Source organism: Bidens hawaiensis, unplaced genomic scaffold, assembly GCF_021521415.1.
Source record: "Bidens hawaiensis isolate Kalapana, Puna unplaced genomic scaffold, B.hawaiensis_p1.1 tig00046999_1, whole genome shotgun sequence".
Lineage (NCBI taxonomy): Eukaryota > Viridiplantae > Streptophyta > Magnoliopsida > Asterales > Asteraceae > Bidens > Bidens hawaiensis.
The window spans coordinates 73,122-96,547 of record NW_027498407.1 but is presented as its reverse complement, the minus strand read 5'-3'; the positions used below and the strand labels follow the sequence as shown (position 1 = coordinate 96,547).

The following is a 23,426-nucleotide window of genomic DNA, read 5'->3' as shown; positions in this document are numbered from 1 at the left end:
AAAATTATTACTTTTTCAAATACCCATATGACACATTCATAGAAAATTCACTAACCGTGATTTCAAACCATTGTTTCACCATTTTTGTAACCATCTTTTAAAACCATACCATTTTTTAAAACAAGTTTTATAGAAGTACCATTTATGAAAATTTTTTGCAAAATCACGGTATAACATTTTCATGGTTTTTTTTTGGTATAACGTTTTCATGTTTACTTTTACGTTTTAATGATTGGGTTCTATCGCAACACACAAATCTTTTTTTATTCATTGTCAACTTGCTATCGTCAAATATGAACTTTTTAATTATACATTGCTTACCCAACGAATTATCTTCAAACTTATCTAATGCGGGTCCAAAACCCGCACAACACACGGGTTTAAAAACTAGTTAAAATTCAAAAAGAAATACCAAAATAAAAAAAAATACATAAAAAAGAAACGATAAAACTAAAAAGTTATTTTGATAGGTTGTCAAATTCACATTTTTTTTGTAATTGTTGTTGTTTCAATAATGCGGCATCCTCGATACACTCATTTGAGACGAGATCCTCGTAGTCTCGTTCCATTTGCCGCAATTCAAGTACACGGACAAGCCGACCATTGGCTTTGTTGATAGCACGGATGGTAGCTAAACGTTTCACATGTTGGGTTTCGAAACGATCGAACACATCGTATAGTCGGTCCAATTCTTCACGGCCCCCTACATCGGCTCGCTTAGACGAGGAACCCTCCACATTTATTCCATTCTTTTTCCTTCCTCTCCCATGGGGTCGAGCCAACTCTTGTACGTTGTCATCCATTAAATTAACCGCCTCTTCGTCAACGAGATGGAAGCTCTGAGCATCGGAGGGTGTTGCAGGTGTGCTCGGATTTGTCAAAAACCTCCGTTCTGAAGCCCGGGATAATGCACCGGATTGTCGAGTGACCGAAACGGTGGTTGACTCGTCTTCCATTTTGGTTTTGAAGGAGGATGGAATATGGAAAATGGATCTGAATGAGTGAAGTGAAAAGATAGATAAAGGAGGTTTTGAAGTTATGGAGGGAAGCATAAAAAATGAGGGATTTTGGCGGCAATCATTTGAAATTTGTAACTAATGCGCGCTAAAACTGTGGTTTGCTGACTCGGCACAGTTTATGCCATTTGTGTTTTGTTTGATGACTAGCATTTTAATACAGTACAAAATATGAGCTTTTAAAGTTTAAATAAATCTTGTTTAGTTCACTTGTTTAGAAATGTTTGAATAGGTTGGTCATGTGTGGCTGACTTGTTTAGATTGTTTATGTAAGATCACCATTTCACGTTTATGACCCATTTACAAGTTAATTACAGTATGTTAATTCGTTTGATCCGTTAAGATACATATATTACAAATGTCGTGTTTATTTTGCACTTTTTAAGTGTGTTCGTATTGTTGATTTGCTTAATATGAATAAATATGTGACGTATTAGTTCAAATTATTAACTCGGATTTGTCATCCCAATATGATTATCAAGGCTGCCCCTTTGGGTAGGTTGAGCCGGGTGGTCGGGCGAGACACGTAAATTATTGGGGCCAAAATTTGTTTATATACATACTTTTATATAGATTTTTAAAAACTTATTTTACAAAATATATTGGCTTCAAAACCTTTTTTTATCCATAATACATTTATGCTATTGGGCTCAAAAATTTAAATAGTAAATAAAACAATAACATTAATCGTCGTTTAAAAAGATTAACTTATATATTTCGTTACTTGTTCGGATATGCAAGCCATTTTTTATTTTGGTTCGACCGAGACATTTAAACCCTCGAATACGTCCATGATAATTACCATTGTTGTAAAAAAATGTTGGAGCTAAGAAAAACTCACACCGTTGAGTTTTAAACTTTTAATGCATTTCCTTGACTTAAAGGCGTTTGTTTTAAGTTAGCAAATAGTTTGGGCAATTTTATTTTTGACAAAATAAGACGAGTTTACAAATTGAAAGTTGTAAATAAGTATTCATAACATGGTTGTAAAAATCGCGCCTAGGCGCCGAGTACTCAACGAGTAATCCCCGCCTAGGCCGAGTTCTCGGTGAGCCATCCCCGAGTACTCTCCGACTAAGGCCGAGTACTCACCGACTAAGGCCGAGTACTCCCAACTCCCCAGTCGACCGCCTAGGGTCCGCCTAGCGACTTTTGCAACCTTGATTCATACAAAAAAAAATAAAGGTAAACATGCTTGAAAATGAATAATATTGGTGGGGAAAAAGGGAGTATATTATCTTCTCCAGTAATACTTTTGAATGTGATAGAATGACTAAGAACAAATGTCATGATCTATGCTTTATATATGAATGAACTAGGTTAGGTACCCGTGTATCTTGAACAATATTAACTTTATAAATAACTGAAAGATAAGTGAAATAAATAAAAAAGTCAAGTTACAATTATAATTCACAAACATATAAATAATTCTTAAATCTCTAAAGATTTCATTGTATACGACATTTATATTTTCTATAGTCCCACGCACGTATTACACGAGGTAAATAATGAAAACGATATATATCAAAATTTGTAAATACTAATTATAAATTAGATTACAAGTTATATATAATAAGGAAAATGACGTGGATGTGATGTCCTCACAAACTTGATTCACCCCACAAACAATGTTGCAGGTTATTTTCGATACGTTGTCCACAAGTTTATGCTCAAAATAATACCTAAATTTTAAAATGTTCAAAAATCTAAATAGAGACCACAAGAAAAAATGTTTAGTAAAAAATTCATCCTTTTCAAAGTGTATGTAAACTTTCATATCAAGATTATATAGGGTAGTGGTTATATCAAAAGCTAACACCTCAAAATTCTCAAGATGAATGCGTATCGTTAAATTCAACTATTTGTAACTAAAAATTTCCATTAACTGTGAAGTAACCATATTGATTTTGAAATGCGAACTATGTTAATTTTGACTCAGAAATCAACATACATGAAGTCATTATGAGGCAAAAAGTCAATTTGATCCCAAAAAACCATACTGATTTTGAAATGTGATTTATTACCATAATAAATATGAGCATAAGAAAATAATATGACCAAAAGTCAACTACAACAACAAATTTATAAAACATATCTAAATTAGTAATGGACAATCTGGTTAAAAATATAACATGTAATATAACATTTTAGAGTATGGTTAAAAATTCAAAAAGATTAATGTAGATCCTCACCCTATATATATATATACATATATAACCTTTTTCTTCACGATAACACATATCTCAAATGACATTAAGTATTTCTGCTGTTAATATGTAAACACAACAGTTCATTAAATTACTTACCTACATTAATCCTTGAAAAGAGCTATAAGAAAACGCAACAGAGAGACTACTTCAATGAAACTGACCAATTCTTTCTAAAGTGACTAATTTTTACAAAACTATCAGGTTTCTTTGCGTAATGTAAAAGTTCCTTGTTAGCTGAATGAGCAACTACTTCACCAAACTCGCTAGCCGACTAACAGAAACATTCTCAAAAAGTTTTGCAACAACAAAAATTAATCTCAAAAGTTGCAGTATTATTAAGATAATGAGAAAGAATTACAAAGTGAACAGTAATAATACAAAAAAGTATAGAACACTTGGTGTGATACACAAAGAGATATCAAAGTGAACAGTAATAATACAAAAAGTATAGAATTAACAATGTTCCAGTTTTCATTGATCAGTCATGATACACGAAGTAAAGAATTAGCGATCTCATACACAAGAAAATCATGATTATGATCATTTGCATCTTAATAAATAAAAGGACCTAATATTTACCATACATATATATCTCTACACATGTTAATGTCACATTTTCCATTTAAATCTCATAGTTTTTTCATAGTGGCATTTTATCGAACACTTGGTGCGCCTCAAACTTTAATGTAAACATGTTCAAAGCTAATGCTATAAATTCCATTACAAACACATGTGATCCAACTCAACAAGTTTAATCTCTAAAATACAAAGGCATATAAGATGAATTAAATTCCTTAACAATCAAATTTAACTACTCTTTTCGAGTAATACCCTAAACTGACATGAACAACCAAAAACACCAACATTTATCATATAGAAAATGAAATCGATATAGACTAACTGTAATTGCAAATTGAATAACTTATGAAAATGATGAGAGATAATAGTCTGGTGTTCGTATGAAATCGAATACCTTAGAGCCGGAGAAATCAACGAATTTGAATAAGAGAACCCATAAATCGTCGTTCATTTATTGAACATGGTGGCCACATTTATCCCTAAATTGAATACCTTAAGCCATCAATTGACCACCATCCATCGATTCACCATATTACAACATCGATTTTAAACCGGCTATAAAGAATCAGAAGGGTCAATTAGGGATTAGAGATGAAGAACACTGGGTCAATGTGGCAGCTCTATCGTATTAGAATTCTTATTTCCATTCATTTAACTTAATTACACATCTGTTTGTTGAATATGTATATTTATATTTTACTTGTTTTATTATTTTTAATATTATTTACAGTACTAGATGCAAGATCAAATAAGTTAGTTGACGATACATAATACCTTACAATATACTAGAAGGTAGACAAATCTATCCTCAATAGAGAATAAAACAGTTATGGCAAAATGAACCATTATTATCATAGGGGCAAAAATGAATCAGGGAAATCTCCACCAATAAAAAAGGGGTATCAGGTAGTTAAAGAGGCATCCCGGTAAAAGATTCCTTTATCTCTAAATAAATACGCTATGATGTGTATAGAAATAGAAAGTAATTTTGTACTTGAAAAATGATCATTCGTTCATGATAATAACAGTACATGCCATTTCTTACCTTGGACCTTACCTAGATGAGTTCATAAGAACTCTTCACCAAACTATCCAAAAGCAAATGGCCAGATTCCTCATGTTACTAGTTCCAAGCTTTACTGGTTTTTATATCACTTTAGTTTTGTTAGATCATACAAGAGACAAGTTTCTATTAAGATCGTCTTTATTCTTAACTCAACTTAAACCAACTCAGTCCAATCTTTAATAAAAACTAATATCTCTTTCTTCAACTTACACAACACAACTTAGGACAATTCCCATTAACAACACAATCCAACCCAATCGATAAAAAACTAATTTATCTCTCATCAACAAATGCAACCCAACCCAATCTAAATTCTCATTTACATTCACAACAGGGGCGGGTGTATAAGCTTAGCAGGTGTAGCATCCGCTACCCCTCAATTTTTCGTCGGTAGTGAAAAAAATATTTTATTTTGTTTGTTTTTTTTTATTTCGCTACCCCTGAAAAAATATAACGATACCTATGTTTGTTTAAAGCTCAACCAAATTAAAAGTTCAAACCAATTAAAACTCAATCAAAGTTTAAAGTTGAAACCAGTTCAAACCCAATGACACATTAACCATATTTGTTTTATGTTCACTGTTTAGTTTGAAGTTTAAAATTTATCTTTTTACAGTATTTCGTATGTAAATGAAACAAAAATAAAAATACGATAATAAATAGATTTAAATACATGCGGTGCAGATTTCTCATATATTCAATATTTGAAAGCTTGAAATCAAGTCATTACAACCTCTTCTTTTTACTTTATCATACATTTCTCTTTGCACTAATTAAAGCATTGTTGGAATACTAATAACCCATTTGATTGCGCAAATCCGTCTTAATAAGCTTTAATTTAGAAAAAAACACATTTCAACGGTTGCCGTTGCAACTGGTAAAACCAATGTTAGCTTCAATATTCGATAAACCAAAGGAAACGTGAAGTCCCTTTTGGTTTAACGAATATTAAAGCTAGCGTTGGTTTTACTGTTGCAACCGCAACCGTTGAAAAATGTTATTTATAAAATGAAGCTTATCAAGATGGATTTACGCAAATGAATAGGTGATGAGTATTTGAAAAATGTTTTAATTTACGCTCGAAATTGAAACGTTTGATAAAGTAAAATAATATGTTGTAATGACTCGATTTCTAGCTTTCAAATAATGAAGATGAGAAATCTGCAACCAATGTGTTTTGAATTTATTTATTATCGTGTTTAAAAAAAAATGTTTTATTTACATTGTATGAAACAAAGTAAAAGAAATTGAACGTTACCCCTGAGATTTTGTTCAAGATCCTCACAACCCAACCTAGATCACTTTTCTTGTTATATAAATATAATTTATGATTATTTAAATTATACAGAAAATAAGACTTTAAATGATAAGTTAACCAACAAATAATATTATACCATAAAATTAGTAAGAAAAAAAAACATAGTTTTTGAAGACCTCATTTTTATTAAAAATTTATATCGAAGTGTTTAGAAAAAGAAATACAGGTTATGTTTTTGGATTTTTTTAAAGTTAACATTTTAAGTTATTAAATAAAAACCAATTTGTATGTTATATTAATTGTTAACAAGAAAAAAAGAAAATAAAAGGATAAAGAAACATAGACTAATAATTGCATGACACACATAAAAATGGTTTAAAAAATGCAAACCGGTTTGTTTCGGTGAATAGTTTGTGAGAATCAATCACAATGGTCTAATCATACTTTTTACTCTAATTCATTGTCCAACTTAAATAATTTTTAATTAGTATATGATTTAAATTTTAATTTATCCTATAAATCTTATTATAATAAAGAAAATATTTATTTTCTATAAACAAAATTATCCTAAGCAAGGCTATGTTTTAAGATTTGTAAACCCCAAACAATTCAATTTCGTTTCGAACATAACAATTAGTTAAAATTAAACTATAAGCTTTTAATTTGGAACAAACATAAAAAAAAAAGACTCACAATTAACTTATTTTTTAATTCCATAAAAACAAGAGGCAAATAAACTCAACCAAAAACAAAACAAGTTGGCTCCAATTTATAATAAAACCAAGCGCAAATCAATAATAATCAAATTAAACATAAATAAAATAAGATTTAGTTAAATTGTCAGGCTATTTATAAAGTGGAACAAAAATGAGAATGATGATAAAAATTTGTAGGGGAAAAAACCTCTAAATAAATAAATAAATCATAACTTAAAAAAAAAAGAATGTTTCTCTCGCTTTATTGTTCAAAAAGAAAAAAACACAATGTCGAGAAAAAAAATTTAATTATATCTTTTTATTTATCAATGTGTTTTTTGTTTTTCTATTTGACATTTTTTTAATATTGTGTAATATTACTCAACCTTGTGTCTTTTTTTATTTATATCATTTTCTCGGTATTGTGTCTTTTTGTTATTTTTCTTGGAATAGGAATGACGGGGGAAATATTTTGATTTTTAATTTTTTTCTTTTTTTCTTTTTATATTATGAGTTATAATTTTTGTTTGATTTTTATATTTTAACTTACCCTAGTTAAAATACGTGAGGAGTGAGGACCACATTTATCCTCCAAAGGAACCCCAACAAAATTACCGTGCTACCACCACCATGGAGCCCATAAATACAATCTTTGTTATGGTCTGGTCTGGTCTGGTCTGCCAATTCAAACCCTAGTTGCCGCCAAACGTGTTGGCCCGTTGGCGCCAGATCTAAACCAAATATATTCCTTCCTTCCCTCATCTCCACCGCCCAACCTATAATCCTAATCCATCTCACTTCACTTCCAGCTGAAAACACAATCCATCTATAATCAAGGTAATAGTTTGTAAATCCGTTGCTTATTATTCAAGTTTAATCCATAATTTGCCACGTGCTTGATAGATCTGTATTGATTTGTCTCGTAATTAGGGTTTCTGTTCATGTAGTTTAGGTTAATGCTGTTTAATGGAACGAGGTTTAGATCGAATTTGAATAATCGGTGAACGGAACTTATTTGTCTCTAATTAGTTGTGGTTTTGTTAAGTTTCTGATTTAGATTTGTCAGATTTATGTTATTAACAGTGTTTACCGACTAATCGGATTAGAATTTTTATTTGTACACACATTGTTATATGTAAATATGTAATTTACAGAATTTGGTTGATATTGGCTGCCGATTTGGTCTGGTTAGATTTGATTAGGGGTAATTTTGCGAGTCTGCGACTAATTTGGTCGATTAGCTATAATTTAGTCAGCTGACTTCCGATTATTGACTAGTCGGTGATTATTTTTTATTTTACCAACACTGGTTATTAAACTGCATATAAGTTGATGAGATAGTTAGTGTACTTTTATGGAATCTCTTTATTACTACTAGTATGCAAATTGGTATTGATTTGAGCATTGTTTGGTTATCTTCAGGATTGTGTTTGAATGATACTTGACATTGTCAGGATATGTTGAACTGAATGTATAACTGATATATATTTGGTTTATTGTCTTAGATGATTTGATAGTGCTACTAATTGATTCAGATAATTCATGAATTTTGTAGGTTAGAGTGTGATAACATGACTTACGATTATTAGTTAAATAGGTCGTAGGTACTGTTACTGTGCCAGCATTTGATTTTGAGTGTTAGCTTTAGGCTTTTGATCTTAAACTTGTCTTGTGTTTGGCTGATCACATGTTGTTCTAACTGGAAGCACACTGCCAGTGTCTTGATTTATAAATTATTGTATAAAGGGTAACTAGCATTGTTAAGTTTTCGGTGGTTTGCTAAACTTTGATGCTTAGTTGCTTCACATGCTTAAAACCAGTGGCGGACCCAGGATTTTTTGTCAATGGGGTCCCAGTTTTTCCGGTTTACAAAATTTTTGGGTTGGTCGTTATTCGGGTCGGGTCGAGAGGAGGAACATAATAAAACACGAAAATATGGTGTCATCGGAAACGAGTAAGTAGAAAGAATATAGATTAGAAACTAGATAGAACATACACTTTTAATTCATTTTTATTCATACCCGAAAAACATAAGCGTAAGCTATATATATATGGTCTTACATGAATAACCAAGACATGAAAAACTAACTCTTACACAAATAAATGATTAATTATAATATACATACACAAGATAAATAATTTAAGTATATGTAAAACTCATGTCATTATATATGTTGCATGGTGATAATGGTTATATGGGATAAACTAAAGTGATAATGGTTATATGGGATAAACTAAAGAAAAAACACAAATACCCTAACTAAATAACTAATATTGACTAGAATATTAAAAAAACAACAAAAACTGGGTATGGTGAGGCTTGAACCTGCAACCTCTCAAAGAAAAAACAAGGGACTTTCCACTAGACTAGTTCAGCCTTAATAGTATGGGTTCCAAGTATTAATTTTTATGGGGTCCTTACAAAATTTAATATATCGTCTCTAAGTAATTTTTAAAAAACATTGGTGTCCCGGGACCCCGATGGGAACTATGTGGGTCCGCCCCTGCTTAAAACTTTAAGTATCTTTTTTATTTATGAAGTCATTTTTTAATTCTATCAGGTGTCCTTTTTTGGACGTTTCGTAACAATTACATTACACTAAAGTTTGAGTAATACTCTAAAGAGTGTGTTGGGTTGATTGCCAATAATGGCTTTAAGAGGCTGCAGTTCATCTCATTATATTTCATGTATTAATAATGGCGTAGTGACAAAGGTTCACAACATGGATACATGTGGAAGACCGAGCCCCAAGTTCAAAAAGCTAGAAGAAATAAATCAACATTCAGATGCTGAAAATACATCTCCGCAGTTGGCGGATAGAGAAACAAGAGAAAGAAACAGTTACGTTGCTGAAGAGTATGAAACCAATTTTCCATCAAAAGATAACAATCTTGAGGAACTTACATTGTCACAGATTAAGAAAAAGATTAAAAAGAAGAAAAGGAAAGCTTCAGAATCTGTTCTTTTGACCCCAAAAGCAGAGGATGATGATTGTGACCTCACTGAACCACTGTTTAAATTTAGAATCAAGGGTTCAAAAAGTTCACAGTCCAAAAGGGTGTCTTCTAGAAAGACTCAGTTAGTTACATCTGAACCAAGTGAAGATTTTGCATTTGTCAAGGTCAAAGTTGAAGTTCCTGAAGTTGAGTATTATGAAAGCAGTTATGATCCAACAAGAGGGAAATCAGAATCGTTTACAAATGAAGGAGAAAAATGTGAACGTAATGAAGCTATATTTGATAGTTTGGATGACATCTTGGAGATGGGCGATGAAGAAACTATAGAAAGTGTGAACCAACCGTCATTAGTTCTAAGCTCCCCGACAAATGATTCTTTGTATAGAGAGTCAACAGTAAACGAATCTGATAGCTCTCAAAGTCAATTCTACCTGCAGCAGACACCTCAGCAAGCCGATCACATCTCTGTTGTTCAAGATTCTGATCCAATGGTAGATGGTGGTGATCATGATGAAGATGTGGTCTCCATGGAGGCCAAACTAACTGTTTCTGAGGAAGGTGAAAAATGTGAACTTAATGAAGCTTTCTATGATAGTTTGGACGACATCGAGAACATGGAGATGGATAATGAAGAAACTATAGCATCTGATAGCCCTCAAAGTGAACTTTATCTTCAGCAGTCACCTAAGCAAGTTTATTGCATTTCTGCTGTTCAAGATTCAACTCTAACAGTTGATGATGAACACAATGAAGATGTGATCTCTGTGGATGCCAAATCTCCTAATTCTGAGGAGAATGAAAGTTTAGCATCAATGAATACCGATTGCTCTCAAAGTGAACTCTGTCTTCAGCAGACACCTGAGCAAGTTGATTACATTTCTACTGTTCAAGATTTAACTTCAACAATTGTTGATGAACATGATGAAGATGTGGTCTCCATGGAGGCTAAATCACCTATATTTGAGGAGAATGAAAGTTTAGCATCAATGAATACCGATGCAGATTCAAATTCAAGTTCTGATAACGTATCTTTAGTTTCCAAGGGCATTTCTATTATTCAGGAGCTGATATCAACTGTCCCTTCAGAAGTGAAGTTGGATTATAGTGATAAAAAATCAGGGATTCGACAACCTGAGAGGCTTCCTTTGACAAGAAAGGTATGAATAATAAGTTCATAAACAAATGGTTTATTTTTATCATGAAATAGGCTTACCATGCGTGTTTTCCACAGTTCATTTCTCCAAACTCCCAGGAAAAGCTTTGTCAGGCTATGAAAACTGTAGAGTCATTAGATGACATGGATTATTTCAGTAAGCCAATAGACACAATACTTTTACATGTTCTTTTACCTTTAATATCACATGATATATGATATTTAATGTTTATTTTTCAGAATGCAAGGAGAAATTGAACTTTGGAGAACAAGCTGAGAACAAGTTTTCATCAGCTAAAACAGACGTTGAGGATACTGAATCAAATGTACATTCTCAACAGGCTTCACAACTTATTCAGAACAAAGCCACTTTGAGCTCCAAACATGTGTTTAAGAAACCTAGAAGTATCAAAAAGGGGTCTCCTACCAAAAAAGGCACTGCATCCAAAGGCTGTCTTGATGGGCCTCGTTTATGTCGTTCACTTCCGCGTTTTAGCTCAGGGTGTACTTCTATTGAAGGGTGTTCAGAGAGTGCTATTGCATTTTCACAGAGACAAATGCACGATATTGAGTCTCTTGCATCAAAGCTAATGAGTGAATTAAATTCAATGAAGGCTGTTGTAGAAGAGAAAATGCTCTTTGAAGCTTATCGATCGACTTCCTTGAAAAACGAGGCCGGCGAGGTACTTAAGAACTGAAATTGGCAAATTTTCTTTGTCAATGTACATGACACACATTTATGTTCAATCCTTGATATCTGGTTTCGTAGATCTTGCAGGTGAAATCAGTCATCAAGAGTGCAACAAAAACTGAAGAAACAGCAAAAAAATGGTTATCTATGATGGCTAGAGACTGCAACCGTTTCTGTAAAATCATGGTTTGTTTTCTTTTATTGTAAACATTTCTGAATTAGTTCAAATTATATCTCTTGAGTCTGAAATAGTTTTATTGAAATTCCAAGAAGTATGAAATTTGCTAAGATTATGTCTAGAAACCAGCTCTCAGCTTGTTTTAATAATAGAAGTGTTAATTGTGTTTTTTTAATTTCTTATATAGAAAGAGATAAATTTGTGTTGTATTACATGGACACCTGGTCAAATGTAAAACCGGTTAAATTGGGTGGGGCATGATTAATGGGTCAAATTAGGTAGAATTGATTAGGCGGGTCAAGTTGGATAAAACTGGTTAAACGGATCAACTTGGGTAGAACTGGTTAAATGGGTTAAAGTCTAATCTGTATTCATGTTATCTTATGTTATTATTCATGTAACAGGGGCAGAAACTGAATGAGGATAATAACAATTCTGCTTCTGGCGATCCTGTGTTGGGAAACATAAATCAGGACAAGCCTCTTGAAAAAGAAAAGAAGAAAATCAGTTTTGCTGATGAAGCTGGAGGTAAACTTTGTGACATCAAACTTTATCAGATTGAAGAAGAATCTGAAGCGTCTTTACCATAAATAACGGTTGGTTCTTAAATATTTTTATTATGGCACAAGTTTTTGAGATGCTTAGTGTTACCATGTCTCAAGCAATTGCTTTATTTATTTTGTGGTTAGGTTGGTTTTGTGCTGATTTAGTGGACTGAGGAAGAATGCATCAAGTGGTTTCACAATGGTGATGTAAATTTATTTCTGGTGTAGAAACTGTACTTGTGAGCCCAATTTTTATAGCCGAAATAGTCATCAAGTTGCATCAAGTGCTCGGAATATGCAGTTTGAATGTTTATTGAACAGTTACAAGAGTGATCAAAACATTTTTCGTTGTAAGTGGGCAGATGTAACAAACTAGCAATGTATGGGTTGAAACAAAACCTGGTTTGCGTCAGCCTGAGAGTTTTGTTTCAGCATATGTGTTCGGGTCGCAAATTGTGGACACACGAGTTTGCTTTGTTCAAGGGGCACGGAATGGATTTGCACTATTCTCATGTGTAGGTGTGGGAGTATAAACCATCAAATATCAATGATGCTTGCTAAACATGTTGGCTTCTTTATAAGCTACTTAACTACTTGCTAAACATTTGGACACCCTTTTAACTCTTTTATGGTTCTCTTATAACTTTCATACATAAAATATCAATATGCATAATGAATAAACATAATTTACATTTGTTAAAAATCAATGAACTAACTTTTTTTTAACAATCTTTTACATGAATTTAGATCTTTTAAATAGATCATTTGTCTTGAAGCATTAAGTTGTAGTTTTGATTGTCGTCCACAATCTACTTTCAATATTATCTGGAAGTTCATAGTTAACAAAACACGGTTGAAATTGCTAGAAGTTGTTAACAACACAACGGATTATACAAATACTTATCCCGTACATTGTCTGATGGTTTCTCATTGTTACAGAACTAGTAACCCGAAAACTTCAAATTATATTATTATTAAAAATCTGGCCAAATCATTCAGAATCCTAGTTATTCTATTTTTTAATACTCGTGTCTAATCAAGTAACAAACGTCCAAAAAAATCAAAACAAAAATAGAAAAAAATAGGGTTTCTCTAACCACACCGCCGGTGTGGTTAGAAAACCGCACATAACGTCACGGTAAGTGCTATCCGCGGCGGTGAGTGCTCAATCAATCAAATCATGGTCAATATCATCTCACCACATCAAATCATCATATTATTATCATTAATATTAATATTACTAATATTATTCTAAGTTCTTAAGTATATTAACATTTTGATTTAAATATATATTTGTTTTAATTAAAATGCTTTTGATTTTGATGATAACCATATCAACCATCTCGCCGGTCATTTTCCTTAGATACGCGTGACCCTCCTTAAAGACGAAGGGGTCGTGGTTGTGCGTCTCGTTTACGACCTCAAGCTTCCAAAAATTACCAACACGGTTGTGCCTTTTTTTTAGCTTAAACGGACAACCCTTCTTCATACTGCCTGCACGCCTGATTGTGGCGGTGAGTTTTGGTTCGCCGCCGCGATTGCATCCAAGATCCACGGCTCTTGGCCTAGACCGCTGGACAACAACAACACACCCATGCTCCCGACCTCTTTTCTTCGCCCACTCCTCCAGCTCCTCACGAGAAGAAAATAACTGAAACAATATTAACGTCAAATTTAAAACAAGTTCAAGGCAACTACTAATTACAAAAATATTTTTATTAAACAAAACACATTGGCTCATACGATATCCGTTTTATACGACACCCTAGCCTCGCGAATGTAATTATCACCATCATCGTCAGAATTATGTCTGCCGTAATCTTCATCAACATTCTCGTGGGGGGTTTCAAGAATATGGTCTGGTTCTGGTTGTGACCGATACGCATCACCTATTGGTAATGGGTACGAACGTTGACTACATGAATACGGCTCCTCGGTATTAAAATGGTACGAAGGATGGGCAACGTAATGCGGGTCTCCTGATAAATGGTATGACGGCTGACCGTAATCATGTTCAGGCTGTGACAGGTACGAACTGCTGCTAGGTGCCAAATACCAATCCGATTGCTCGTGCACAAAATAAACCTAACAAAATATATTGTTAACAAATCTAATTTCAGAAATTAATGACGACGGGTAACCCAAATAAACATGTGACGATACCTGGTTCAAATTTGGTAACGCCCCCCCCCCCCCCCCCCCGGGTCATAATCTACAAACCCCGGCGGCGCAAGATTCAAATCTGGAATACTTGCCTCGTCGTTTGTCCTCAGCGGGCTCGAAAAATAACATCAAACATCCAAGACATTTTCTGAATTGGGAATTTGGACACTTTGTATGTAATGTATCCAAAATTTATGTTTGCATGCTAATGTATACCACCACAAGTCTGGGAATCAACCTAAATAATTGAGGGGTGTAAACGCACCGTTAAGGTCTAAACGCGGCGCATTTGTGGACAACGACAGACTTCACCAATCAAATCATCCGTCGACGTCGTCAAATCAGTCACGTCGAATAAACCGTCACGGTAAGGGCTAAACGCGGCGTCTTGTGGGGTGTGAGGTGTGGTTGGGAGGACCCAAAAAATAATCATATGATTCCCACGCGTGTGAGCTTCAACTTTTGCAAATTAACATTCACACACTCGTCTCGTCTTCCACACAACTAACGCAAGCAATTAATAAACCACAACGATTCGTTCACTTATTAAGCTCAATTAAATCATCCACTACACATCGCTTTTCATCATTCATTAACACTTCTTTCTTTGAAGCCTCCCCAGATTATTACTTTCCGATCAACGGTGCGTACAAACCACAATTCACCTTTTTTTTATTGATGCGTGTTTCCTACATTTTGATATTTCGAGTGAATATGTTTGTAATTGCTTCGTATAGGCCTGGAAATCGACATGCTATATTGTATTTGTTGTGATTCATGCTGCTTAAGATCTGTTGATTTGTTGTTTTGTTAATGCTTTCGCTTCTGTGTGTGATTGATTGATTGAATTAGGGTTTCGTAGGCTAATTTATTCATCTGATTGAATGACGTGTCCAAAAATATCTAAATCCTAATTTTCCTAAATATTTTTTTTAATTATTAAATAATAAAAATTTATTTTATAAACTTTGGATATGCAATATATTCTTAAAAGTAATTCTATAAATTTATATATTTTTTTTATAAAATTCGGATATATAATTTGGATTGATTTGATTATCTGGTGTTAATATTAGTACTGCATGTTTCTAAAATTGAGTTAGTTAGGTTAAGCTAGATCAGGTGTTATTAAGCAACAATAGAATTCAAGGACTCTGTTATTTATTTTCAAGGATTTATTATTAGTTTTTCACTCATTTGTTGAAACAATATAAATTATCCCTAGGTATGAATTTATTTATGCTCTAACATCCTACTGAATGTTGGATACATTTTGTTAAATCATTACACTCTTTATTTGTCAAAGCTTTCTAGTCTGTTCAACAATATTGTTATCAGTAGCTTTATCTGTTTACCAATACATATCTTGCTAGTTTTCGTTTTACATACTATATATCATATTCAAATTTGCATATCGTGAGCTGAACTTTCATTTCATCAAACTAGCTGTCTTTGCAGGTAGATCCTCTATTCATCGTATTGTTTCTAACAAGCTTTTAAGCACTTATACATCTGAAATTGATGCACATTTTAATTTGTCAAAACTCTTTTACTTATTACGTATCATGTTTATGATGGATAATTTAGTTGTCAGTATGTCCATCTTTTGGCGTCGCGGGTCTTCACAGCAACAGCAAGAGAAGGAGCAGCCTGAGTTGCAATCAGAATCCAAGGTAACAACATTTAGGCCCGTAAACGAACCAATCATCCGGTGGGAAGTTAGTTTATCTTCGTTTACTTAATAAATGAACGGAAGTGAACAATATTTTTGTTCATTTAGTTAAATGAATCAACATGAACACGTCTTGTTTGCTTATTCATGCTCGTGAAAGTTTGTTTAAATTTGTTTACATATTCATTAAAAGATTTATGCCCATTAAGAATTGTCTGGTTTCGTTAGTTTTATAGGTCCAACATATTAATGTTCATGTTTATTCTTAATTAGTGTTCACGCAGTTATGTTAATTAGTTTGTGTCCGTTTACGATTGCGAACCGTTTGTTTATACTATGAATGAACAAACATAAACGAACACACTCATGTTATTAACGAACGAACACGAACTAGAAACTCTTTTTCTTTAATTCTTTGTGTTTGGTTCATCTTTAAACAAACGAACACGAAATGCCTCGTTCATGTTATCTCAGTTTGTTTACAAGCCTAACAACAATCATGACAGGTTTCTGAATAATAATTTGTTGTTAATTACATCAAAATGTTGGGAACTAAGGTTTTCTTCAATTGATTTTGTGAGTGATTACTTTCTGGCCGTGGTCAAACACAGGTAAATGAGCTCAAAGATGCTCTCGGTCCGCTTACTGGGCGTAACTTACTGTACTGCACTGATGCGTGTTTGAGAAGATATTTGGAAGCCCGAAATTGGAATGTAGAGAAAGCAAAAAAGATTTTGGAAGAAACACTCACTTGGAGATCAACTTATAAGCCTGAAGAAATCCGTTGGGTTAGTGTGTGATTTTATTAATTGTTCTGATTAGAAAATAGAATTTAGATGTGGCAATTTTAACCTGTTTACCTAAATATGGCTTGATTCGGGTTTGTATATGGGATGTCATTCGTGTTGGTTGGGCTCCATCTATTTATCCGAGTAAAAATATCAACCCTAACCCACACATGTTTAATACTGTGTGATGCGACCTGTTTAACTTGGTTATCTAAACACATCATACAGGTTGATGCGTAGTAATGAAGTTGTAAACATGTTAATTTGGTTAGTGGGTCACTGGGTTGTAAAAATGGGTTAACAGGTCGACGTGTTTAATCTAACAGGTTGGAAGGCCTACTTGTTTAATTAAACGCGATTAAACAGGTTCATCTGAACATGACCCGTTTATTAAACGTGTTAGACATGACAACCCCCCAAAAACTTGAATTTTTTTGTCGCTGGCATGTTTCAGCATGTATTGGAAATTTCAATCCCTATATAATTATCTGTATTGAGTCAAATCGGTAAACTCTAAAAATTTGTGAAATTGAAATGCTTACAACCTCTTAAATCTCTTTGTTAGTAAAAAAATATTAGCCCTCTTACTTTCGGTAATCATTTTTAATAAACTAATCATTTATAAATTATAAGAAAAAGGGGGAAATTGCCCGCGGGTCAACCGCATGGCCTGCGTTGGCCCTTGTTAAAAATTACCTGTTTTGACCCGTATGCCATTTTAATCCCGTACGATTATGTATAAATATCACTACCTAAATCATGATAAATTATTTAATATCTCATAAAAGTTATGACTAGTTACTCAAGTTATCACTATATTCTACTTCTAGCATGAAGTTGCAGTTGAAGGTGAAACAGGGAAACTATTCAGAGCAAACTTTCATGACCGAGTTGGAAGAACCGTTCTGATATTGAAACCAGGGTTGCAGGTGAGTCACGGTTAATACAGATATATTTGGTACAGGCCGGGACTCGGGTAAGGCTGTATTGATCCAAAATGTGCATGTCAGGCGTTACGGGTGTAAACGAGCCAAGTAGGCCCGTGATCTACTCAAGACCGGCTCATTAAAAATTCGACTAGCCGAGCCTTAAAATACTTTTGTTTAATACTCAAGCCCGAGCCGGCTTATGAGTTTAAACGAGCCTATCATTTATATAACTTCTATTTAATACTTTAAATACATATTTATATAATAATAATTATCTATAAAGTTATAATGATAATAACTAAATTATACATATAATGTTTTATTAAAAGTTATAATTAAAAATATAAAAAATTAATTATAATGTATGTAAGTTAATTAATAAATAATATATGAGCCGAATTTGAGCTTTAGATAAAAAGCGCTCGGAGCAAGTTGATCTTGGACTGAAGCCTGTGTGAGTCAAATAGCTCGGCTTATTTACAACCCTATAATCGGCGTGTTGAGTCACATTCTCCAAAGATTTTAACCTTTTATATAAAATAAAAGTGGGTCTGATATGATTACAAAAATATATCATTTTAAAAACAATAATAATAATAATAATAATAATAATAATAATAATAAATGAATAAAACAATTTACAAGGTTTCTTGCAGAACACAACATCAATGGAAAACCAGATCCGACACCTTGTGTACTTGATGGAGAATGCGATGCTGAACCTTCCGGAAGGTCAAGAAGAAATGGCATGGTTGATTGACTTTACGGGGTGGTCGTTTACCACTAACGTACCCATTAAAACCGCTAAAGATACTATTAATATACTGCAAGACCATTATCCTCAGAGACTAGCAGTGGCATTTTTGTACACTCCACCAAGAATTTTTCAAGCTTTTTGGAAGGTCAATATATTAATTTCACTTTTTTTTTGAAATTTTTGTTTAGACTATCTCCAACCCACGGCCCGTAGAGGGATCTGTGGGTGAGGTGTCACAATTTTGCTCATTCAAAATTGTGGGCCCCATAAAAAAGAACTCTTTTTTTTTAGTTTTAACTTTTAACCCTCTCTTAAGTGTTTAACAACTTGTAGATCTTGTGCTTTAACGACTTAAACGTCACATTTGTTCTAAACTTTAACTCATTTTAAATGTAGGAATTTGATAAAATAAAAACAATATATAAAAACAATAATTGATATACTTTTTTACACCATTTTTATTTCCTATATACAATGCTTTAATTTATGTATTTTATTTTAGGGAAAGTGTCCAATTAGGTCACTCAAATCGAACCAAAAACCAGAAAGAGGGGTTTTTTGAGTTTTTAAAAACTGTTCTGCTTCGGTTTTACTAATTTGGCTTGTAATTTTTCGGCCCAAAAAAGTTGGGCCAAAATAATGAATTTGGGTTCAAATCTATTTAATTTTTTATAAATCACCTCAAATAAAAAATGAAAATTCAAAAATTCAATTAGGTTCATTTCGGTTTAATTTACATGCAAAACCGAAACAAAGTGATAATTCGGTTTTTACTAAAATTAAAACCAATCCATCGGTTTTTATTTCAGTTCAGTTTTTTCACTTTCATGCATATATAATCTATACATCACGATTGCAGATTGTAAAGATTTTTATGGATCCAAAGACATTCCAGAAGGTGAAATTTGTGTACCCGAAGAATAAAGAAAGTGTCGAGTTGATGAAGTCGTATTTTGACATGGATAATCTCCCAACCGAGTTTGGTGGGAAAGCAACCATGAAGTATGATCATGAAGATTTCTCAAGATTAATGGCTCAGGATGATGTCAAAGCGGCTAAATTCTGGGGGTTTGACCAAAAGACCGGGCCTGCAACTGCGGGTGCGGCAGTGGCTCCTGAGCCTGCTGAGCCAACAAGTATTGCAGCAAGCTAAAGTGGTTTGATTAACCATGGTACCTGGTCTAGATGGTTAACCGAGATGGCTATTAGATCAATTACAGCTCAAACTCTTTTGGTCTGCTAATTTTTCTTATGTTGCTTAAACACTTTATTAAGTATTTTGATATTCATGTCTTCTGCCATGAAACGTTGGCCCATGTTTTTTTACTTAAGTTTACATCGAGGGTGTGAATTTCTGCCAGAGAAATTGCTAAAAAAGCTTGAATCAAGCCGAGCTTGAGCCTAGAAATAAGCTCATCTTGTATACTAGCTCAAGTGTTAGCTTCACTTATCGAGCTAGGGAAGGTCTTGATCCCTAACGAGCCTACTATTCATATAATTTTTATTTTATATATTAAATTTATATTTATGCAATTATTATTATCCATAAACTTATGATAAAGCTAACTTAAATAATATATGTATGGTTATATAATTTATAGTTATAAATGCAGATAAAATATTGTACAAGTATGATAAAAAATTAATATAAATTAATAATAACCGAGTTTGAGTTTTTAAAACTACTCACGAACAGTCCTTGAGTAAATAAATAAAAGTCGAAATGAGTTGAGCTCAAGCTATCGCAACCTAACGAGCTGGCCCAAACTTTTAAACTATCAACGAGCATAGCTTGCGCTTTATAAATAAGCTTGAAACAAGCTTTAAAAGTAAAGCTCAAGGCATCACAATTCACAAGTTAAATATGTTAAATGACGCGAACGTGAGCCATTTTAGATCTTATCTAAACAACTTCAGGTCCGTAAACACATTTAGCTAAACGAGACCTGAACTTTAGATATCACGGATCAACTAGTACACAAAATCATTTACTCGTATAGTTATACAACAAAACTATTTACACAAAACGACTACAAACTCAACACACAAAAACAATACTACTTTTTAATGTCTACATCACTACATGTCTATGCAGTTTACTTTTACTCGTTACAATTGAGTATCCACACGCTCTTATCACACATCACCAGTAAAAAGGTCTACAAAAGCCGCCTTTTGAAATTTCGAGTGGTAGATTGATACGTACGAACTAGAAGACCGACACCAATTCCAACCCCGAGGCAGATTCCGAGACCTAAACCGACACCAACCCGCACACCAGCATTGAACCATGTCAGCGCTCCATCTTCACCTTCCATGTACTCGTTTTGGCCCCAATGCAGGCTATTGTTGTAGTCATACCCATTTTCAATCTTGTAAGGTCTAAACTCTTCATCCTGCAATAACCACATTATGACATCTTTAAGTAATACAAATAAATATAACATATATTTCCTAAAAATGATGGTTTTGTCCTAAATTTCCAACTTTTTATAATTAAAAAAATCTATTGATGATAAAATATACTATATTATCTAAATGAAATGGTTTACAAGAATTTGACACGAACCCGAAAATCACGTCCAGGAATGTGAATCGGAGCATGACACGAACATTTGTGGGTTGACAAGAACCCAACCAGTTTAACCCGATATATATATTGTAAATATAAACTCTCTTTTTAAAGTCTAAAATTTTGCTATAAAACACCCAACTTAATTACGACATAAAAAATCAAGGGGCTAAACAGGTCAACTCGTCGAGTTGTCACAGCCCGTTTAGCTAAATGTTTCCACGGGTTCTACCGGAAACTGATACGTTGATAGGTAAACGAGTTAGAATTACCAACTCTAAATTAATAATGCTACCAACATAAGTATAACAAAACCTTAAAACTTCAAAAAATACCTTAAAATCAAGTCCATATGGAACATCTTTCTTGAACTCACTCAAATCACCCTCGGGAATCGGATCCAACGCCCCTTTCCGAGTCTGCTTCTTTCTAAAACCAACCTGCAACGCCTTTGTCAATATAACCGGTGCACCCGAAACTAAACCAGCAACATAAACCTCAATCATCGGTGGCATCGAATCACAACCTGTTAAATACTTCCCCTTCAAAACCCGAGTGTCCGGCCCCACCATTGATTCACATCTCATACTCCATCTCTCAGCATCATTCATCTTTGACTTATGTGACTTACCAACAAAACCATTACTATTATTAACAATATTATTATCATTATTGTTATTAGACATCTCCAAAATCCCAGAGAGAATCAGATCATCACCATCAAAAACCTCGAACTTGACACTACCCGATATTCGTATACTGTCAGTGCTCACAAATGTAGCTTCTTCAAACTTTTTGTCCACTCGGTTTCGTTTCAAACGACACGAGCTACCCGGTGAGTCAAGATTGCATCTTTTGTTATTGACTTCAAGAATGGTGTTGGGGTCTAATGGGATATGGGTGAGAGTGAGGTATTCGGGCGTGTAACTGTCCACCGTAAAGTTGCTGATCCGAACGTAGAACACGCGTATATCGAACCAGGATAATAACGGTTTCGTGTAAGTTTGGTAAGTAGAATGTTTTATGATTGTTCCATTTGAATTCTCCATGTTTCTGAGAGCTTAATTCTCATTGAAAAAAGCTCAAAGAATATAAACACTGTTATAAAAATAAACATTATAACAAAAATCAGTTTATATCAGTTGATTAATCAACAAATATTAGAAAACCCCTATAGTGATATTTATTTGGTAACTTTAAGTGGTAGTGATCAAATTTCTCAACTGTCCTGCTAAATTTAAAAAATAAGTGAGGACAAATTTTTTATAAGTATTAGATAAAATTAATAATCAAGTGAGGCCAATGACACATATATCAATTATGAAACTTAATAATTATTCAGCTTTTCTCTAAAGATTAATTGCTTCAATCCTATTCAATTTGTATAAATATCAAAAAAACATAAAAAATTAAGTGAAGCAAATAAAACATATACTAATCCTGGTTACTTTTTTTAACCTGTCTTAAAAAATCATATTAATATTAGTAACCAAAATTCATATTGCCTCATCTAATATAAAATAATAATAATAAATAAAAATAAAGATGTATAAAAATAATTACATAAGGTGAGGTGATTACTGATTAACACATATTTATATGGAAAGATGAGATTTTTATTAATTATTTGGAATCAACAACTTACATACACATACTAACCAAGCGTGAAATCACACACAGTAAAGAGAAAGAGAAAGAAAACAAACGCACCTGAAATGAAGGATCCAAACCCAATAACTGAATCTTTTGTTTGAAACGAATAATTAATAATAAGATTGATTAAGCCCAAATGAAGCTCTTGATAGATAGATAGATAGATAGATAGATAGATAGATAGATGATCTTGAAAAATCAGTGTGAAATGATGAAATTGAATAAAAGCCACAAGTAATTAATTTTGGTCAATCGTTTTCTACCAAGTACTTATATATATAAGGCTGAGGGGTGTGGAGCGCGACAGGGGGCGCGTGAGCCCATCCGCTCGCGCCCCGGGGCGCGAGCACCACACCACCGAGGCGCGAGAGGGGCGCGAGCGCGGAAAAAGAGGCAGGCGCAATGCCAGTAGCGGCTGGGAATAGGCATGAAGTGGGCTTGGGAATGCGTGCATGACCGTTGGGGCTTATAAATAGAGCCGTTGGCTCTTTAAGTTTATTAAAAAAAATTTTTTTTTTCTCTATATAAACCAATATCAACCCA

The 23,426-nt window shown here is 33.4% G+C and overlaps 3 protein-coding genes across 8 annotated transcripts; 2 read left to right on the top strand and 1 right to left on the bottom strand.

Moving 5' to 3' along the window:
• Nucleotides 1-9,340: 9,340 nt before the first annotated feature.
• Nucleotides 9,341-12,586, top strand: LOC143596786 (uncharacterized). Of its 2 annotated transcripts, none has more exons than XM_077075474.1 (6): nucleotides 9,341-10,939; nucleotides 11,014-11,092; nucleotides 11,176-11,618; nucleotides 11,705-11,812; nucleotides 12,215-12,400; nucleotides 12,494-12,586. In XM_077075474.1, the coding sequence occupies exons 1-5, from the start codon at nucleotides 9,473-9,475 to the stop codon at nucleotides 12,392-12,394; spliced, it is 2,277 nt and encodes a 758-aa protein (XP_076931589.1). In that variant the 5' UTR covers nucleotides 9,341-9,472; the 3' UTR covers nucleotides 12,395-12,400; nucleotides 12,494-12,586. The 2 variants fall into 2 exon arrangements, with proteins under 2 accessions (XP_076931589.1, XP_076931588.1); XM_077075473.1 differs by having other exon boundaries at nucleotides 12,209-12,400.
• A 2,535-nt stretch (nucleotides 12,587-15,121) lies between these two features.
• LOC143596785 (uncharacterized) lies at nucleotides 15,122-19,965 on the top strand. Of its 3 annotated transcripts, none has more exons than XM_077075472.1 (6): nucleotides 15,122-15,155; nucleotides 16,100-16,185; nucleotides 16,796-16,972; nucleotides 17,803-17,901; nucleotides 18,558-18,803; nucleotides 19,518-19,965. In XM_077075472.1, the coding sequence occupies exons 2-6, from the start codon at nucleotides 16,108-16,110 to the stop codon at nucleotides 19,809-19,811; spliced, it is 894 nt and encodes a 297-aa protein (XP_076931587.1). In that variant the 5' UTR covers nucleotides 15,122-15,155; nucleotides 16,100-16,107; the 3' UTR covers nucleotides 19,812-19,965. The 3 variants fall into 3 exon arrangements, with proteins under 3 accessions (XP_076931587.1, XP_076931585.1, XP_076931586.1); XM_077075470.1 differs by having other exon boundaries at nucleotides 16,100-16,203; XM_077075471.1 differs by having other exon boundaries at nucleotides 15,144-15,155; nucleotides 16,107-16,203.
• A 757-nt stretch (nucleotides 19,966-20,722) lies between these two features.
• Nucleotides 20,723-23,143, bottom strand: LOC143596784 (uncharacterized protein At1g01500-like). Of its 3 annotated transcripts, none has more exons than XM_077075468.1 (3): nucleotides 22,937-23,143; nucleotides 21,566-22,311; nucleotides 20,723-21,054 (listed from the first exon to the last, which is right to left on the bottom strand). In XM_077075468.1, the coding sequence occupies exons 2-3, from the start codon at nucleotides 22,277-22,279 to the stop codon at nucleotides 20,818-20,820; spliced, it is 951 nt and encodes a 316-aa protein (XP_076931583.1). In that variant the 5' UTR covers nucleotides 22,280-22,311; nucleotides 22,937-23,143; the 3' UTR covers nucleotides 20,723-20,817. The 3 variants fall into 3 exon arrangements, with proteins under 3 accessions (XP_076931583.1, XP_076931581.1, XP_076931582.1); XM_077075466.1 differs by having other exon boundaries at nucleotides 21,566-22,328; nucleotides 22,941-23,143; XM_077075467.1 differs by lacking the exon at nucleotides 22,937-23,143 and having other exon boundaries at nucleotides 21,566-22,366.
• Between the last annotated feature and the right edge of the window lie 283 nt (nucleotides 23,144-23,426).

Coding starts and splice junctions, on each gene's coding strand:
- LOC143596786 (XM_077075473.1), top strand. CDS start 9,473: ATGGCTTTAAGAGGCTGCAGTTCATCTCATTATATTTCATGTATTAAT. Junction 10,940..11,013: donor GGCTTCCTTTGACAAGAAAG/GTATGAATAATA, acceptor TGTTTTCCACAG/TTCATTTCTCCAAACTCCCA. Junction 11,813..12,208: donor ACCGTTTCTGTAAAATCATG/GTTTGTTTTCTT, acceptor TTCATGTAACAG/GGGCAGAAACTGAATGAGGA.
- LOC143596785 (XM_077075470.1), top strand. CDS start 16,108: ATGTCCATCTTTTGGCGTCGCGGGTCTTCACAGCAACAGCAAGAGAAG. Junction 17,902..18,557: donor TATTGAAACCAGGGTTGCAG/GTGAGTCACGGT, acceptor GGTTTCTTGCAG/AACACAACATCAATGGAAAA. Junction 18,804..19,517: donor TTTTTCAAGCTTTTTGGAAG/GTCAATATATTA, acceptor TCACGATTGCAG/ATTGTAAAGATTTTTATGGA.
- LOC143596784 (XM_077075468.1), bottom strand. CDS start 22,279: ATGGAGAATTCAAATGGAACAATCATAAAACATTCTACTTACCAAACT. Junction 21,055..21,565: donor CATATGGACTTGATTTTAAG/GTATTTTTTGAA, acceptor TGGTTATTGCAG/GATGAAGAGTTTAGACCTTA.